General features: G+C 44.0%; 1 protein-coding gene across 1 annotated transcript; it reads left to right on the forward strand.

Annotated features, from left to right (window-relative positions):
- The first annotated feature begins 11,981 nt into the window (after positions 1–11,981).
- Positions 11,982–14,022, forward strand: LOC121976431 (receptor-like serine/threonine-protein kinase At4g25390). Its single transcript, XM_042528588.1, has one exon. The coding sequence runs from the start codon at positions 11,997–11,999 to the stop codon at positions 13,917–13,919; it is 1,923 nt and encodes a 640-aa protein (XP_042384522.1). The 5' UTR covers positions 11,982–11,996; the 3' UTR covers positions 13,920–14,022.
- Positions 14,023–16,818: the final 2,796 nt, after the last annotated feature.

A 16,818-nucleotide genomic window follows, 5' to 3' on the forward strand; every position in this document is an offset into this window, starting at 1 on the left:
GAAGTACTTGAAAGAACTCGCCTCACTCCGGGTCCTCAAAAATAAAAAAGGCGTCCGGGATATCATCTATCATGGCCGCCAGGTCGGAGGCAGGAAGGTGCATTCCCGCAGGAAGGTGGCCACCCTTCTTCAAGTACGCCATGGTGACCTTGACCGCCTCGGCGAAAGTTGAGGAGATGTTGCCACCGAATTTTGTGCCGAACCGCTCCGAGCGGAGGTATTCTTGGCGCGCTGCTGCTAGGCGAATCGGCTCTCCCTCCTTATATTTTCTGAGCGCCGCCCGGGAGGCAATAAGTGAATCTTGTAGAACTTTCTGGTCGACCTCCGCTTTAGTACGTTCAGCCGAGCGCCCCTCCCGTTCAGCAATTAGTTGGGCTTCCAGTTTCTTAGATTGCTGATCTAGGGCTCGGACTTCAACTTTCATCTTGTCCAGATCAGCAATCGCCCGCCTCTTCCGGCTACTGGCGCGCTTCACGTCTCCGTCGCGCTTCTTCACCAAGTCTTCGAGTCGAGCCACCTCTGTAGCCAGGTCGGCGGCCTTCTTCTGTTCGGCCTCGAGGGCTTGTTTCTCCCGCTCGGCTAATGGACCCCCCGAGACTTGGAGTTTTTCCATGAGATCCTCCAGCTTGGCTAGCCGATGGCTAGTGGCGATTTGCTCGGCCCAATGCTGTAAGGAAAATAATAAAATCAGGAACCGAACAGTAGCAGGGCACAAGAAGAAAAATGAACCTACCTGAGTGGCCTGCTGCATGTTGTTATCGCCTAGCTGCTTAGGCATCATGAGGGCCACCCGAATCTGGGCGTCCTCGAAAAGCTTGGCGAGCGGACCCGTCAAGGTTATTTCATGAACGGGGCTTGATGGCCGATCGACGGACAATAAATATTCCTCCGAGCGGAATCGAAGGGTAGTCTTGATGGTAGGGTGGCCGCCCGGCACTTCCTCAGACGCAGTCGCCTGGCCCGAGGACTCCCCTATGGTTGAAGTTTCGCCCAATCGTCGTAAGCGACGACGAGTCCGTGGAGGAGAGCCAGAGGGCTGTGCGGTGGGCGAGGCCACTGGGGTCCCGATCTGCGATGGCGTGCGATCTAGCGAAGCGACCCCGATCGGCGCTCGTGGATCGCCTTCTTGGGTCGGCGGAAGGCTGGAGCCTCTTCGACGTTTTCGCCGAACTTCCAGTGGTGAATCCCCGGCCCGGGGGACTCCCAGCTCGGCTGGAGCGGAGGAAACAGGATCCGCCTCAACCTCCGTTGAAGCGGACGGGGCAACCTCTGTTTCAGGGGCGGACTGCGCCCCCCCCCCTCTCCTGCATCTACCGGGCGGCTGGGGATGAGACCCCGCTCGGCGAGTTCTTTTTTAGTAGCCGCCTCGATTTCCACGGCCTTCAGTTTCAGATGATCGATAGCCTTGGAGCGCCACATGACTTCAGCTGCAGTGGAAAAAATTAAAATCAGTTAGATAAAAAAGGCGAAGGGAGTAAAGAGTCCTTACTCATGCGGTAGGGGAGATTGGCCCGAACAGGAGATAATCCAAAAATGTACAACACCCCCTTGAGAAGCAGCTGGTCGATTTTGTAGCGCTGACCGGACAACCAGTTTGCCGAGCTCCGGCTGGGTCGGCACAGCGGTCTGCCATTTGGTTCTGAATGCTGGCCGCTCGGGAAGTCGTATATAGAAGAAGAACTCCTTCCAGTGCTTGTTGGAGGTCGGCATATTCTCAAAAAATTTGAAGCCTATTCTACTTTGGAAAATAAAAGTACCCAACTCGGATTGTTTGGGGTAGAAGAAGTAGTGGAATATTTGGGGGTCGAGTGGGATACTGTGCAGCCTAAAGAGGACGACCACCCCGCTCAGCAGCCTGAAGGAATTCGGCACAAGTTGGCCGAGCGGGATGCGGAAATAATTACAAACCTCCAAAATAAAGGGATGGGTAGGAAATCTAAGGCCGCCCTGGAATTGGTCTAGAAAAAAACAAACGGTGCCGATCGGAGGGTCATGGGGCCGGTCGGTCGGGTCGGCTATAACTATTTCATGGTCATCAAGACGCCGAGCGCCCTCTTCATCAAATCGACTCTCCATGGTCAGATACCAAGGGTCATGAACATCAACAGTGGGTACGGAAGTGCTTGCCATGACTAAAGTACCAAGAAAAAGAAAGAAGGAAGCCGAAAGAAACTCGGAAACGGAGGACAGATAAAAGTTCGCAAGCAAGGGAACGCAAGAAGTCCCACGCGAAAGGGAAAGGCCGAACGAAAGGAAGGGAGAAGCTTACTGAGGGAAGATGAGCGGAGAAGATCACCAGAAAGCCGAAAACCACCAAGAGGCAAGAACTAGGACAGCCGGAATGAGGCAGCCGCGGGCACCTTCGACGGAAGACGCGGAATGAAACAGGGAATGCAGCGTAAAGGCGAAGACGAAGGCTTTATGCGAACGAGGCTGGTCAGCCTCGTCCGTCGGATGCAGGTCACGAGAGGCGAGGTCATCATCTAACCGTCCATTTCAAAGTAATCGGCGTCCCATCGTACGGATCATCACCGCCACGCAAGAAGAGCCACGTGGCGCTTTGTCACCAGGCGCAATTAATGTGCCCATACCGCGCATGCTTCGACTTAATGAAGAGGATTTGCGTGATTTTCCAGAAGATTTAGACAAGCAAACATCCACGTTGAGCGACAAGACAACCAAAACGAAGAGCCGAGCGGCTGAATTTGGCATAAGGGCCGAACGACTCAAGGGATATTATAAGCGACGGTAAGCCGACGACCGCCCGCTCGGACATAGTCCAGTCAGTCGGACTCACTGCCTCCTTCGACTATACTTGAAGGGAAGGCAAGTGATCCGGCGGTAAGAATGGGGGATCCACTTCCTGAAGGGTCCCAGCTTGAGGACAGGTGGAGGGCTGACTAAGCGGTTAATGGCCGTGCCGAGCAGTTGAGTAGGTCCGAGCGGAGCCAAAGATAACCCAGCCATGGGCTTGGGTTTCCGACGCCAAGGCGGGAAGACTGAATGGCCGAGCGGGTGTCCGCCCGGCTGGGACCGAAGGGCCGAGCGGGTGGGCCGCTCGGCCAGGACAAGGGCGAGGATACAAAGATTAGCCGAGCGGCCTATTCGTTCGGCTCAGGATAGGGGATGTCAGCAAAGGCATGTCTGATGATTACACCGTACACAAGAGTGCACGATGGAGGATCTCGCCGTCACATCATGGAGAGGTTGATACAATAGCGGTATGGCCTTATGGATGCCTTTCTGACAAACACATACCTGAGCATGGTCGAAAGCAGGTGATTGCTTTGATTGACGCGCCCAGGCTCCTTCGAGAGGTCTATATAAGGCCTCCATTTCTTCATTGGAGGTACGCGAGTCTTAATCTCTGAAGCCACCTCTTTGTTATTCCTCGCCTGACTTGAGCGTCGGAGGGCCATCGCCGGGACACCCCTCCCGCCTCAGTTTGTTGCAGGTTCGCCGGAGCACTCGAGGGTCCAGCAGGGAGCGCCACGTCCCCAGCGTCCGTTGACTTCTGATTCGGACAGGATCAGCTGGAATAAACAACGTTCCAACCGCCGTTCCAACCGGAGAGAAGCTTGAAAAGTTCAACGGAGCCGACTTCAAAAGATGACAGCAGAAGATGTTGCTCTACCTGACAACATTAAACCTCGTATGGTTTTTGCATGAAGACTCGCCAACCGCTACGGAAGGTAATTTCGATAGTAAGGTTGCATGCGATGCGTGGTCGCACGGAGATTTCCTGTGCCGTAACTACGTTCTCAACGCATTAGACAACGCGTTGTATAATGTGTATTGTTCAGTAGAGACGACAAAATCTCTATGAGAGTCACTTGAAAAGAAATACAAAACCGAAAGCGCTGGGTTAAAGAAATTCATCGTCGGCCGATTTCTGGATTTCAAAATGCTGGATTCCAAGAGCGTAACATCTCAAGTCCAAGACATGCAACTGATAATGCATGATTTGGATGTCGAAGGCATGAAGCTGAACGAGTCGTTCAAAGCAGCCGCAGTAATCGAGAAACTCCCTCCGTCATGGAAGGATTTCAAAAATTATCTAAAGCACAAGCAAAAGGAGATGAGACTTGAAGACCTAATCCTGAGGCTACAAATAGAGGAAGATAATCGAAAGATGTCCGACTCCAGAGGAACGAAGCGGGCAATCGACGAGATGTCCAACTTGGCTGAGCCAAAAGCCAAAAGTCAAAAAGCCGAAGCAATAAAAAAAGAATGCTCAAGGCAAGAAATTCAAGGGCACATGCTACAACTGCGAAAAGCTAGGACACATGTCTAAGGATTGCAGACTCCCGAAGAAACCAACCAAGAGTCAGAAGGATACTGCGAACCAAGTCGTAACTTCTGACGACATGGAACTGAATCTCATTGCGGTCGTGTTTGAAGCCAACATGGTGGTGGATAACTCAAAGCAGTGGTGAATCGATATTGGAGCAACCTGTTATATTTGTTCTGATAAGGCGATGTTCTCCAAGTATACTCCAATAAGTGGAAGAAAGCTCTATATGGGCAATTCCATGACATCCCCGATTGTCGGACTCGGGAAAGTTGTTCTGAAAATGATGTCTGGAAAAGAGCTAACGCTCATTGATGTGCTCCATGTTTCCGACATAAGGAAAAACCTAGTTTCTGGATCGGACACTTGTTAAGACCAATTTCAAACTAGTGTTTCAATCAAACAACTTTGTACTTACGAAAAATGGTGTATTCATAGGTAAAGGGTACTTAGAACAGAGTATGTTCAAAATGGTTGTAATGACTGTACACCGTGAATTTGATGGTAATAAAATAAAAGCTTGCAGTTATGTTGTTGAGTGTTTTAATTTGTGGCATGATCGACTTAGGCATGTCAATAATAATACTCTGAAACGTCTCGTCAAGTTAAATTTATTACCAAACGTTAATGTTGACAAAACACACAAATGTGAAGTGTGCGTGGAAGCAAAAATGACGAGACTACTTTTCATTCGGTGGAAAGGTCAACGACTCCTCTAGAGTTAATACATAGTGATCTATGTGACTTAAAATTCGTACATACTAAAGGAGGTAAAAAGTATTTTATTACTTTTATCGATGCATGCACGAGATTCTGTTATGTCTTTCTTTTAAGAAGTAAAGATGAAGCCTTAGAAACTTTCAGAACCTACAAAATAGAAGTTGAAAATCAACTTGATAAACGAATTAAAATAATTTGTAGCGATAGAGGAGGAAAATATGGTACACCGTTTGATGAGTTTTGCTCAGAATATGACATTATTCATCAAACAACGGCGCCTTACTCTCCTCAATCAAATGGTGTTGCCGAATGTAAAAATTGGACACTAAAAGAAATGATGAATGCTTTGTCGATAAATTCAGGCTTACCCCAGAACTTGTGGGGGGAAGCTATACTATCAACAAACCACATTCTCAGCAAAATCCCTCACAAGAAAAATGATAAAATACCATATGAACTATGGAAAGGCCGCGAGCCATTGTACAAATACCTAAAGGTATGAGGGTGCTTAGCAAAGGTTGAAGTACCTAAGCCAAAGCAAGTAAAGATCGGACCTAAAACGTTTGATGCGATATTTGTTGGATATGCCCATAATAGTAGTGCATATCGATTCATAGTTCACAAGTCAGACATTCCTGATATTCATGTGAGAACAACCATAGAATCTCAGAATGTGATATTCTTTGAAAACATATTCCCAAATAAGAAGGGAAACGTTCAAAGTGATAATAACGAAAGTTCTAACGAAAATGACGTTTCTGAACTTAGTTGTCGTAAAAGGACTATTGACAATCAAAGTGAAGAGTCACGTCGAAGCAAATGAGCTAGAGTTGAAAAATCGTTCGGGCCAGACTTCATGACTTTTATGTCGGAAATGGACCTAAGAACATTAAGCGAAGCTCTCTCTAGTCCCGACGCCCTAATTAATGTGGAAAGAAGCCGTCAATAGTGAAATCGAGTCCATCATGAATAATCATACTTGGGAACTAGTAGACCTTCCTTCTAGTACAAAACCATTAGGTTGTAAGTGGATACTAAAACGCAAGTATAAAGCTGATGGATCAATTGAAAAGTATAAGGCCAGACTTGTAGCCAAAGGGTACAAGCAAAAGGAAGGCCTTGACTACGTTGATACCTACTCATCGGTGACAAGGATTACATACGAGTGTTGATAGCCATCGCATCATTGTATGACCTTGAAATACACCAAATGGATGTTAAGACTGCGTTCTTAAATGATGAGTTGGAAGAAGAAATCTATATGGAGAAACCTGAGGGGTTCGTAGCTCCAGAAAAAGAGGAAAATGTGTGTCAACTTGTTAAGTCATTGTACGGACTTAAACAAGCACCTAAATAATGGCACGAAAAATTTGACAAAATAATCCTGTTAAACGAATTCAAAATAAATGAATGTGACAAATGCATTTATGTCAAAAACACACATGAAGGTCATGTAATGATCTGTCTATACGTAGACGACATGCTTATAATGAGTAGTAATCATGAGGTAATCATGAGTATAAACAAAATATTGACCAAGAATTTTGATATGAAACACATGGGTCTAGCAGATATTATATTGAGAATTAAAATTCTCAGGACATCCGATGGGATAGTTTTGACACAATCCCATTATGTAGAGTCAGTATTGAAAAGGTTCAATGCGAACGATCTCTCTACAGTGAAAATACCTATGGATCTAAGTCAACACTTAGCTAAAAACCATGGTAAGCCCATATCGTAATTGGAATATTCTCGGATAATAGATAGCTTGATGTATCTCACAAACTGCACACGTCTGGATATTGTCTGTACGGTCAACAAGCTGAGTCGTTTTATGAATAATCCAAACGACACTCATTGGAAAGCATTGATATGAGTTCTTAGATATTTGAAATATACTATGAACTATGGATTACATTACGGAAAGTATCCCGCTGTCTTAGAGGGATATTGTGATGCTAATTGGATATCAAATACAAAAGATTCCAAATTCACTAGTGGGTATGTATTCACAATCGGTGGAGGGGCGGTATCTTGGAAATCCACAAAGCAGACATGCATAGCTCGGTCAACTATGGAATATGAGTTTATAGCATTAGATAAAGCAGCTAAAGAAGCTGAATGGCTGCGAAATTTCTTGAAAGATATTCCGAGCTGAACGAAACCTGTGTCCGCCGTACTTATACACTGTGATAGTCAATCGGCGATTGGAAGGGCATAGAGTAGTATGTATAATGGTAAGTCTCGACATATACGTCGTAGACACAATACCATTAGACAGTTGATCTCGAACGAAGTGATTGTAATCAACTATGTCAAGTCCAAAGATAATTTGACAAATCCTCTTACGAAGGGGCTAAGTCGAGATCAAGTATACTGATTATCGAGAGGAATGAGATTAAAAATCTACAACTAAAAACAACTGTAGCGGTAACCCAACCTTGTTGATTGGAGATCCCAAGATCTTGGTTCAATGGGATAACGAAGTTACAGAAGTTGTGTTATAGCACATGAGATATATTATCATTATCCCTATCCCAATCCTAGGATGAACTTGTGCTGTCCAACCACATGTAGTGAGAATAAGCTTATGCTTTTAATGACTTCTATACCTTTATAAGGTGGAGTATGGTAGGATACTCTTGATAGAAGTGTTACCTATATGAGTGTGAAAACTGACCGTTTCAATGAAACACTCATGAATCCAAGATGGTATTCATGGCCAAAATGGAACCAACCATGAGAACCCAAAGTAAGTGAGATAAATCTTTGTGTGGGTGTTATTGTCTTAGTATACACAAACAGTTGAGCAGTTCAAGACATCACGTTCACTGCGCAACCTAGTATGCTCGATAGCATTCCACTACGGAAGGTTCAAAGCCACAAGCTACCTCTCCCGATGCATTGACTTATCGATTGAACTCTCCTTAGGTGATAACATGCATGCATTATTTTTCATTTATGTGGGGAATTGTTAGAAATTATAAATGGAAAAATAATCAAAAAGGTTTAAATGCTTTTTGGATGATTAAAGGGTGCATCTAATGAAGAGGTAGTATGCCTCTTAGGAAAGGATGCGATTTACATCACCCATTTTAAAATGGATGGATGAGATCTAATTGAACCAAGAGGTTCTTATACCCTTTCATATGTATAAATAAAGTCTCTCACATATTCATTCATTCACTCACTCACTTCCTTCCAAGTAAAGCAAGCATTGCATTCTTGCATTGGAGAGTTCAAGAAGCTTCCTTAGTTCGGAGGTCTTGCGATTTGCAGTGTTGCTATCGCAAGATAAAAGTCATTATATCTTGGGAGACGATTGCCGTATTCTGTGAGCACCGTGTGTGGGGCAAATTCGTCTTAAAGAGATAGAGTCTAACTATAGCCTCGACTTAACCGAAAACGGTGGTATACCATCATTCTGTCTGCACTCAGTTTGCATCAGCAGTAAAGGACCCAACACCTGTAACACAAACTACGTTAGTATCGAGACAGGGAAGGGTTCCCCAGCGTTGGTCCTCCGACGCTCAAGTCAGTCACCGACGATGAAGTATAAGGCGGAGCAACAAGAAGACCGCAGCGCAAACAGTGAATATTGCATACCTCCACTGATGCTTGGACCCCCTTTATATAGATAGAGCACCGATAGCGCACGCGCATGCTTCCCAAGGTGAGCACGCTTCTCAAAGTTTTTCTGAAAAGACTTGTCAGTAAAGTGTCCCTGACACAGTAACTTAACGGGCTGAGCATATTTCTGAAGTGACAATGGAAATTTTCGCCGTACGATCTTCTGGCTGTCCATGTCCGGTGTCAGTGACACCAACTCTCAAAAGGATATTGTTAGATATCAGAGGGAGTGCACTGCTAGGCCGAGGGAGTTGACCGCTTGTCTGGGTTATCGCCGCTCTGGTGCCCCCACCGGTCGGCCAGGACTTTGCTACTTCTGCGCTTGTGTCCGCTCGACCGGAGTTCCACTTTGTCACTGTCGAGCCCTGCTGCCGGGCCGAGCGGAGTAGTCGCTCGGTCGAAGTTGAACTCTGCCCATATGAAGCTCAACTGTCTTGGTCGAGCGAGGTAGCCCTCGGCTCGACTTCTGCACCTCGTCTCCTCATCCGTTCAGCGTCCAATAATCTTTTGAGTGTCGGTCGTTTGGCTTCCCTCGCGTCGAAGGCAGGGGCGGATCGGGACCTTCTCCCCCGGTCAGGGCATGCTTCGCCTGACCTGCCGATGCTATCCGTGCGTTGACCGCCTTGATTTTGACCACCGTGGTCACGGGGTGGGCCCCTCATCATCACCGCATCGGATATCATGTTAAACTTGTGTAGCCCTTTTGTGTGGTAACTGTTGAAATACATAATACAGAAACTCATAAACATAAGAAAGAACTAGAGAAATAAGGGAAAAAATAATTGTTTCTTTATTATTGATTGATAATTGTCATAGACTAACTCACATATTTATATGTATTGTCAAGATAATATATGTAAAATATAATGACAAATATAGAAATATATTATTATAAATATGATAATAATAAATATAGAAATAATGAAAAATATGGTTTAGATTATAATCCAAATATGATAAATCATCAATAATTAAAATCAATCTATGAATCTCCTGAATTATTATTTTTGTCGTCATTAGCAACATTGTGTTTTCAATTTGTAGCTTAAGATGGAAATGATTCAAACTGATTTTGTTAAATACACCCAAGAATGAGGGATCATTATATTAGGGTTGAGGAGGTCGATGATGTGGATTATCTTGTAGACGATGAGGGGAGATGGAAGTCAGTAGACAACAAATTGTCTGTGTTATTCTTTTTCATCCATAAAAATATAAATTTGTTTTTCTTGGATAAACTCTTGAACTTATGGTGGTGAATATTAGTCTTGGATGATAGCATGGCATGCATGGGCAGAAATACTACTGACCAAACTCCAAATTTGCTTCAGTTGATACTATACTAATTCATGGCCATGGATGATCAAATTAACCATTCAATTTAGAGCGATGTCGTCATCTCAAAAAATTCAGCAGATTTGAGATGCAGTCAAGGGATATAGCCAGGTTTCTTTGAGAAAAATAGTGCTAATAGTTCAAAGAGAGCATTTCAGACATTACTGACCTAGCAGAACTTGCTTAGCATGATCAACGAAATGAAAGAATTGACAACTTTTAGGCATATATATACAGTGTTTAGAAATTTTTTTGGAGAAACATTGAATATGAATAATTAGCCCAATGGAGTAGTAATTTGGCAACGAATCAGATTTTGAATATAAAAATTAGAGGAATTAGCAATTATAGTATAAATGTGTGACAACAAAGAAAGTAGCAAAGGCATTATTGAATCACAGTTATAGAGAATAACAGAAAAAGAATAAGACAGACAATTTGTTGTTTATTGTTCTTCACCTCCCCTAACTCCTTCATCGCCAAGATTGTCCTCACCATCAATCTCGTCTACCCTGACTGTCCCTCAGGTAAATGCATTTCCTCTTTATGTTTTAAATTTGCAGTTTACCTCAGTAACAGCTCAAATTGATTCTGTTAATGCACCTAGGAGTTTTAAACTGAATCTGTCCAAAGATTTTGTTCTAATGTGTGTTTTTTCTGAATCTAACCAAGGTAAGCATATGCCCTTTCATTCCTTTTTAAACAAACCAATAATATTTATTTTTGTTGGACTAAAGATGGTGGCTTTACAAAATATAATGCCAATTTAAAGAATAAGATTCACCCGAGAAGAAAAGAAATAGAAAAATAGGGGTAGGGAAAAAGGGAGATCAGATCTCTTGGTTCACTCCTAATTACGACCGGATCGTAATTACGATCCGGTTGTAATTGGTTGTGATCCCTCCTTAAGTTCATCGTCCCATTAAATTATAATTTGAGTCAAAGTTGACGGTTGAAAGCCGCCCCCGCTCAACGCTTGGACACTTGCCCACTTTCGATAGATTCCGAGCGACCTCCAGTCATTTGTTTCGACTCAAATTATAGTTTGATGGGGATGATAAATTTAAAAGGGATTATAATTAATTACGATCAGATTATAATTACGATCCGACTGTAATTAAAAATGGACCATTATCTGATCTAATTTTTTTTTTAGATCAAGAGATCTGCTTTTGTAGTACGATGAGAAAGAAACAAAGCATAAAGAGGGACGAGTAAACGCGTCGGCTGTACTTCCTTCCTTCCTCTGCGTTCCCTCACGAGTCAAACCGTGTGTTTAAGTTGAAGAGTCAAGTCAGCATCTTTCATCTGTCGGCTCATCCAAATTTCTTTATACAAGTAAAGTGACGACCATCAAGTGTTATTGTCTTATTAAATGTGACAGACATTTTAAGGTCTACTTTCGAGTATCAGAGGGAAAAGATTCTCAAATTTAAACATTAATCGAGTTAACATTTATTAAATTAGAATTCTTCAGCACTTATTAGTGTTGCTACTCTGTTAAATGAGTTTATTACTAATAGTTTTTATCATGTTTGACCACTATATCATATCCGATCAATAATAATTGGAGCTTACTTTAAAAGAATTTTTTGAGAAGATATTTTAAAAGTTTCTGACTTCTAAAATAAAGAGAAGATCATCATTTTCTTGTATTGTAGGTGGAATTCAACCTAATTCCACCCATACCGTGTATTTAGTGTGTCACTATCATGTTTTTCTCGACTTGCTTCTACTTGAGTTTTATGCAACACGTATTGTGCTCGTGTCCATAGATTGTTAGTTTCATCTAGGAAAAAAAAAGAAAAATTAACTTTATTTACATTTTTCTTCAAAATGTATTTTATTTTATTTTATTTATTTTTGGCAGGATTTGAAGACTATTCCTGTAATTTTATTTTGCTTGTTTCGTAGACTTTTTCTATTTATATAAATCATATTTTATTATATAACAAGGTTATCCAGCGTTGCAGAGGCCTGCGACCACGATATATCTATATATATTCGAGGATTGCGGATGTGCCCTGCATCCGCCGTCCTCGTCGCCGCCCTGGCCGTGCTCCTCTTCCGCTGCCATGCTCGCCGAGGCGACAGCGGCGGTCCCTCCCCTCCCCAGACCCCGCCCCGCCTTCTCCGCCAGTTCTCCTACGCTCAGCTCCGCCGAGCCACCGCCTTCTTCGCCCACTCCCACTTCCTCGGCCACGGCGGCTTTGGTCCGGTCTTCCGAGTCGCCCTCCCTTCCGGCGAGGAATTCGCGGTCAAGGTCATGGACTCCTGTGACTCCCTTCGCGGCGAGCGTGAGTTCCTTAACGAACTCGCCCTTGCCGCCCGGTTCCTCTCCGTGCCATCCGCCGCCTCCGCCGTCGTCCCGGCTATCGGATTCTGCGTCGTCGACGGCGACCGGGAGCACCGTCGTCGTTGGTGGCGATGGTGGGGCCGGGAGGACGCGGTCGACGCGTTGGAGGCCGTCGGGGCATCGCCGAGGCGGCGGCAGCGGAAACTCATCTTAGTCTACGATCTGATGCGAAAGGGGAGCCTCCAGGACGCGCTGCTGGAACGCCGGTGCCCGGAGATGATGAATTGGGCGAGGCGGTTTGCTGTGGTGCGCGACGTCGTCCGCGGCCTCCACTTCCTCCACGCCGCTTGCGATCCACCGGTGATCCATGGCGACATCAAGCCCAGCAACATCCTCCTCGACGACAGGCTCGCCGCCAAGATAGCCGACTTCGGCCTCGCGCGCCTCCATCGCGTCCCCCTCTCGGCCTCCGAGGACGAAACCCTAGGCATCTCGGCCGCAAATACCGGGGAGAGCGCGACGTCAACGGAAACGGGGTTCGAGAACGTCGAGGCATACGGCGCGTCGGATACGTCGGCGGCCTCGCCGGCGTCTGCTTCGGAGGTCGAAGCTCTTCTAGATAGCGTCAGCATCGATGAAGAGATGGGCGAGGCGATTCCCGGAAGCGAGGATGGCAGCCGCAAGAAAAAAATTGGGGCTTTTCCAGGCAAAGACTGGTGGTGGAAGCAGAAGTCGAAATCTGTGTCTTGTGACCGTGCAGAGGACTATTTGACGGAGTGGATTCAATCGGAGACCAAGAAGGAAGCTCCGACATGGGAGAGTGATGATCAGGCAACAGGGAAGAAGAACAAGAAGAACATCATTCGTCGCGGAGCCGAATGGTGGGCATCACTGTATCAAGAGAGGTGGCTAAAGAGGGGAAACAAGAGCCGGCCGACGAGGGAATGGTGGCGAGAGGAGTTCTACGAGGAGCTGCTCCTGCGCCGCCATAAACCGAAGCCGGAAGCATTCACCAAGTCTAAGAGCACCAATTACGGCAGCAGAGAGCAGCTACGGCGGTGGCAGAACGATGAGCACTCCACTTCTCCTCTCCAGAAAAGGAGGAGGAGCAAGAAGAACCATAACCAGTGCCGTGATCCCGGTCGCCGTGTAAATTCTTGGATCGATCAATTTAGCGGCGAAATCAACACAGTCGAAAGGAGTCAAAGAAGGAGCAGCAGCACACTGAGCCGGAGGGGCACCCTCTGCTATCTCGCCCCGGAGCACAGTGGCAGCAGCGGGATGCTAACTGAGAAGTGCGACATCTACAGCTTCGGCGTTCTTCTCCTGGTCATCGTTTCCGGCCGACGACCACTGCAAGTGATGGCATCCGTCGCTGCATCAGACCGGGAGCGAGCTAACCTCATGTCATGGGCGAAATATCTCGCTCGTTCTGGGAGGCTTCTTGATCTCGTCGACCCTGGTCTCTGCGCTGTCGACATGGAGCAAGCTCTTCTCTGCGTCAAGGTTGCGCTTTTATGCCTGCAAAAAACTCCATCCGCTCGCCCAACCAGCGAGGAAATACTCAGCATGCTTAATGGTGAATCAGAGCCTCCAATCCTCCCCCTCGAATTCTCGCCGCCGACGATAATCATCGGCGAGTGAAGTTAAACTGATAGTTTAATGCTATAAGTAACCATCTATTATTTAATTGTTCATTCTAAATCATTTCAACAAGTTAATGTAGAAAAGATTGAACAGGAGGCCATATACACGCTCGGTCTGGATTGAAGCTTTATCTGGAATTCTGGATAAACTGCCATAAATTAAAGCAAAACCCTTGTTCATAGATACAGTTGATTCAGTATTCAAAACCGTATCCGGATGAACTGCCATGAATCAAAATGCTACCGTTTCTGTTAACAGAAGGCAAAACCTTATGCCAAGCGTTTGCACTTTGTAATGGGCAAAAATAAAAAAAAGGCATTTATGTTTTTACAAATCATAAAGAGACATTCCATTTTAATTTTTGTCAAAAAGCATCCATACTACCGCATATTTTTTTTAATCAAAAAGTACTTCACCCATTAGCAACTCATGTACAATCACTTAATTATCATCCATTATAGTATTTTCATTATTATTTTACATCTATATTTTTATCTAAATTGTGAACTAGCAACCTATTACAGTAACTATAAAATCATCATAGTTGCTATAACTTAAATGGTAGGTGAACATGATTAAATTTATATTATGAATCGTAACTATTACAATGTGAATATTTTTAAATAGTTAAATATGAAATCACAATCAGAAAAAAGTAAGATACGATAGATCCTTGGGGAATAGGGAAGTTGATGAATTATCTATCTATCTCTTTCTTTAGCTGAGGTTGTGCCTATTTCTGTTGTATCTTTATGTCTCCCCCTACTTCCTCTTTAAAGGCTTTCGATGCTTGGTCTTTTGAGGAGTTAGGGGCTAAGTATGAAGTGATTAACCAACTTTTTTTTGTCTTTGGAAGGGCATTACTATGAATTATGTTTCCTGCCTAAGTAGAGCCAGCAGAGAAAAATCAAATTAAGACAAGAATTTACCACTTCGAAGAGAAGGAGAAGATATCTTAGAAGATAGGCTAGTTTTCATGGCCATTGGAGAGTCTAAATTCCAGGACCGAGTGAAAGGACGAATGTATGAGTTCATAGGTCATATGAATGACCTCGTGTAGTGAAGTGACTATGAGAGGCGACGTTGATGGGACGACGTTGACAGGACAACATGTCTAGTGGTAGTTTTTTCATAATTTTATTCCAGGGCAAGAGATAGGATAGTCTAAATAGAGTTTATTGCAGTCTTTCTAGCTTACTATAGAGTAGCTGAAAGTATAAGGCATTGAATCATATTTTGCTTAGTTTGTGTTTCTTTATAATTAAAATCTAAATTCTTCTTCCTTCCCTTATTAATATAATGAGATCAAATGGGTTCTTTATGAATGAATTGAGCCCTCAGGGCGTCGCACAGATGGTGAGCGTATGACATCTCTGACATAATAATCAGGAGTCGATTCTTAGGAACTAACGACAGATTTATCCTAACATATGTCTGACGGTTGTGTACCTATATTTACCTCCTTCCATATCGGTAGGGTCGACATTAGGAGACCATTAAGGTAACGGATTTATTTATTTTTTTAATGTATGAATTGAATGAGAAATTACTACAGAGATACATGATTTAAATAATTTCAAATCCAATATTAAACAATTACATCTAGAATAACTAGAAAGAAAGAAGACCAAATAGAATCTCATTGTTATGATCCAATCCGTAAACCAAACCGTTGTCCCATACGAATGCATAGATAAGGAAGAAGCAGAGATAGTCACTTGTTATGTTCAATTTTTAACTCGTTGCTCTAGCAATAGAACGCACAAGTTCATGGTAACATTCACAACCTGAGCATAGTGACAAACAAGTGACAGACAAGTGATAATGATGTGAACTCTATAGCTTATGCTCTCATAGTCGCTTCAATTGTCCCTTAGGCATCAAACTTCTAACTTGAAATTAAACTCCCAACTTAGAACTTCAAACACCATCTCAGACTTTCAATGAAGCATATGAACTCCGGCTCATGGCTCAACATTCACGTTCAAACTCCTTGAAACACCATCTCAGACTTTCAAATACTAAACCAATTATAAATTGAGCTTTTTTACCCTATCTGACTTCTGCTTAACACTTTTCAACCACAAGGTCCCATCCTTTTCTTAACCGGATTTATTTTGTTCCATTCATTTGATTTATCTTTAATCATTAGTGTAAGTTTATTTTTAACTCTTTCCTTATTGAACTCTTTTATCTCATGTTGCTATCACTAGCTAGCTGAGAGAGGAAAAAAGTAGTGAATCGTGAGACCAAAGGATGAGTGAAACAACGAACGAGTGATTAATGACGATTGAACGACATGACAAATTACTAGAAGTTTATTTTTTTCAAATTTATTTTCTCTTTCTTGAGTGATAATTCCATGAGTTCGGAATGACTCTCTCTCTCATCCAGTTGGTTAGTTCATTCTGTCGAGCAAAAGTATGCTGTTTCAGTACCAGTTCTATTTTCGTAAGGGTTCTCTATTAGCCGTCCATCCTTCATGTGGCTTAGACTTGAGCAAAGAACGCCATTCAACCCTCTCCCTGACAGGAGAGGCCTAGTTCCTCTCCCTTATGGTCGAGCGCATTGTTATCACTCCCCATGTCGCCAAAGTAGTGTGTCTCATCCCGTAGTCGTGAATGGTTATGAAAAACTATGAAAGATATGTTCGTGGGGGGTCAAGCCCTCCTTAATTTTGGCCCAACCGCTATAGTCCAATATTTGAATGGAATTGCATACCGTAGTCGAATCTAGAGCCTGATCGATTGTCAGAGAATATCGGGTGTCAGGACTTGTCGGGTGATGGAGGACGTGTGACACCCTCCCATGGGCTTGAAGAACGTTCCATTCGCAGATGACCGTAGACTATTGGAATAATCCCTTATATACAACAGTTATTCTCTGACATGTGGTT

The sequence above is a fragment of the Zingiber officinale genome, chromosome 4B, assembly GCF_018446385.1.
Source record: "Zingiber officinale cultivar Zhangliang chromosome 4B, Zo_v1.1, whole genome shotgun sequence".
Lineage (NCBI taxonomy): Eukaryota > Viridiplantae > Streptophyta > Magnoliopsida > Zingiberales > Zingiberaceae > Zingiber > Zingiber officinale.

Coding starts and splice junctions, on each gene's coding strand:
- LOC121976431 (XM_042528588.1), top strand. CDS start 11,997: ATGTGCCCTGCATCCGCCGTCCTCGTCGCCGCCCTGGCCGTGCTCCTC.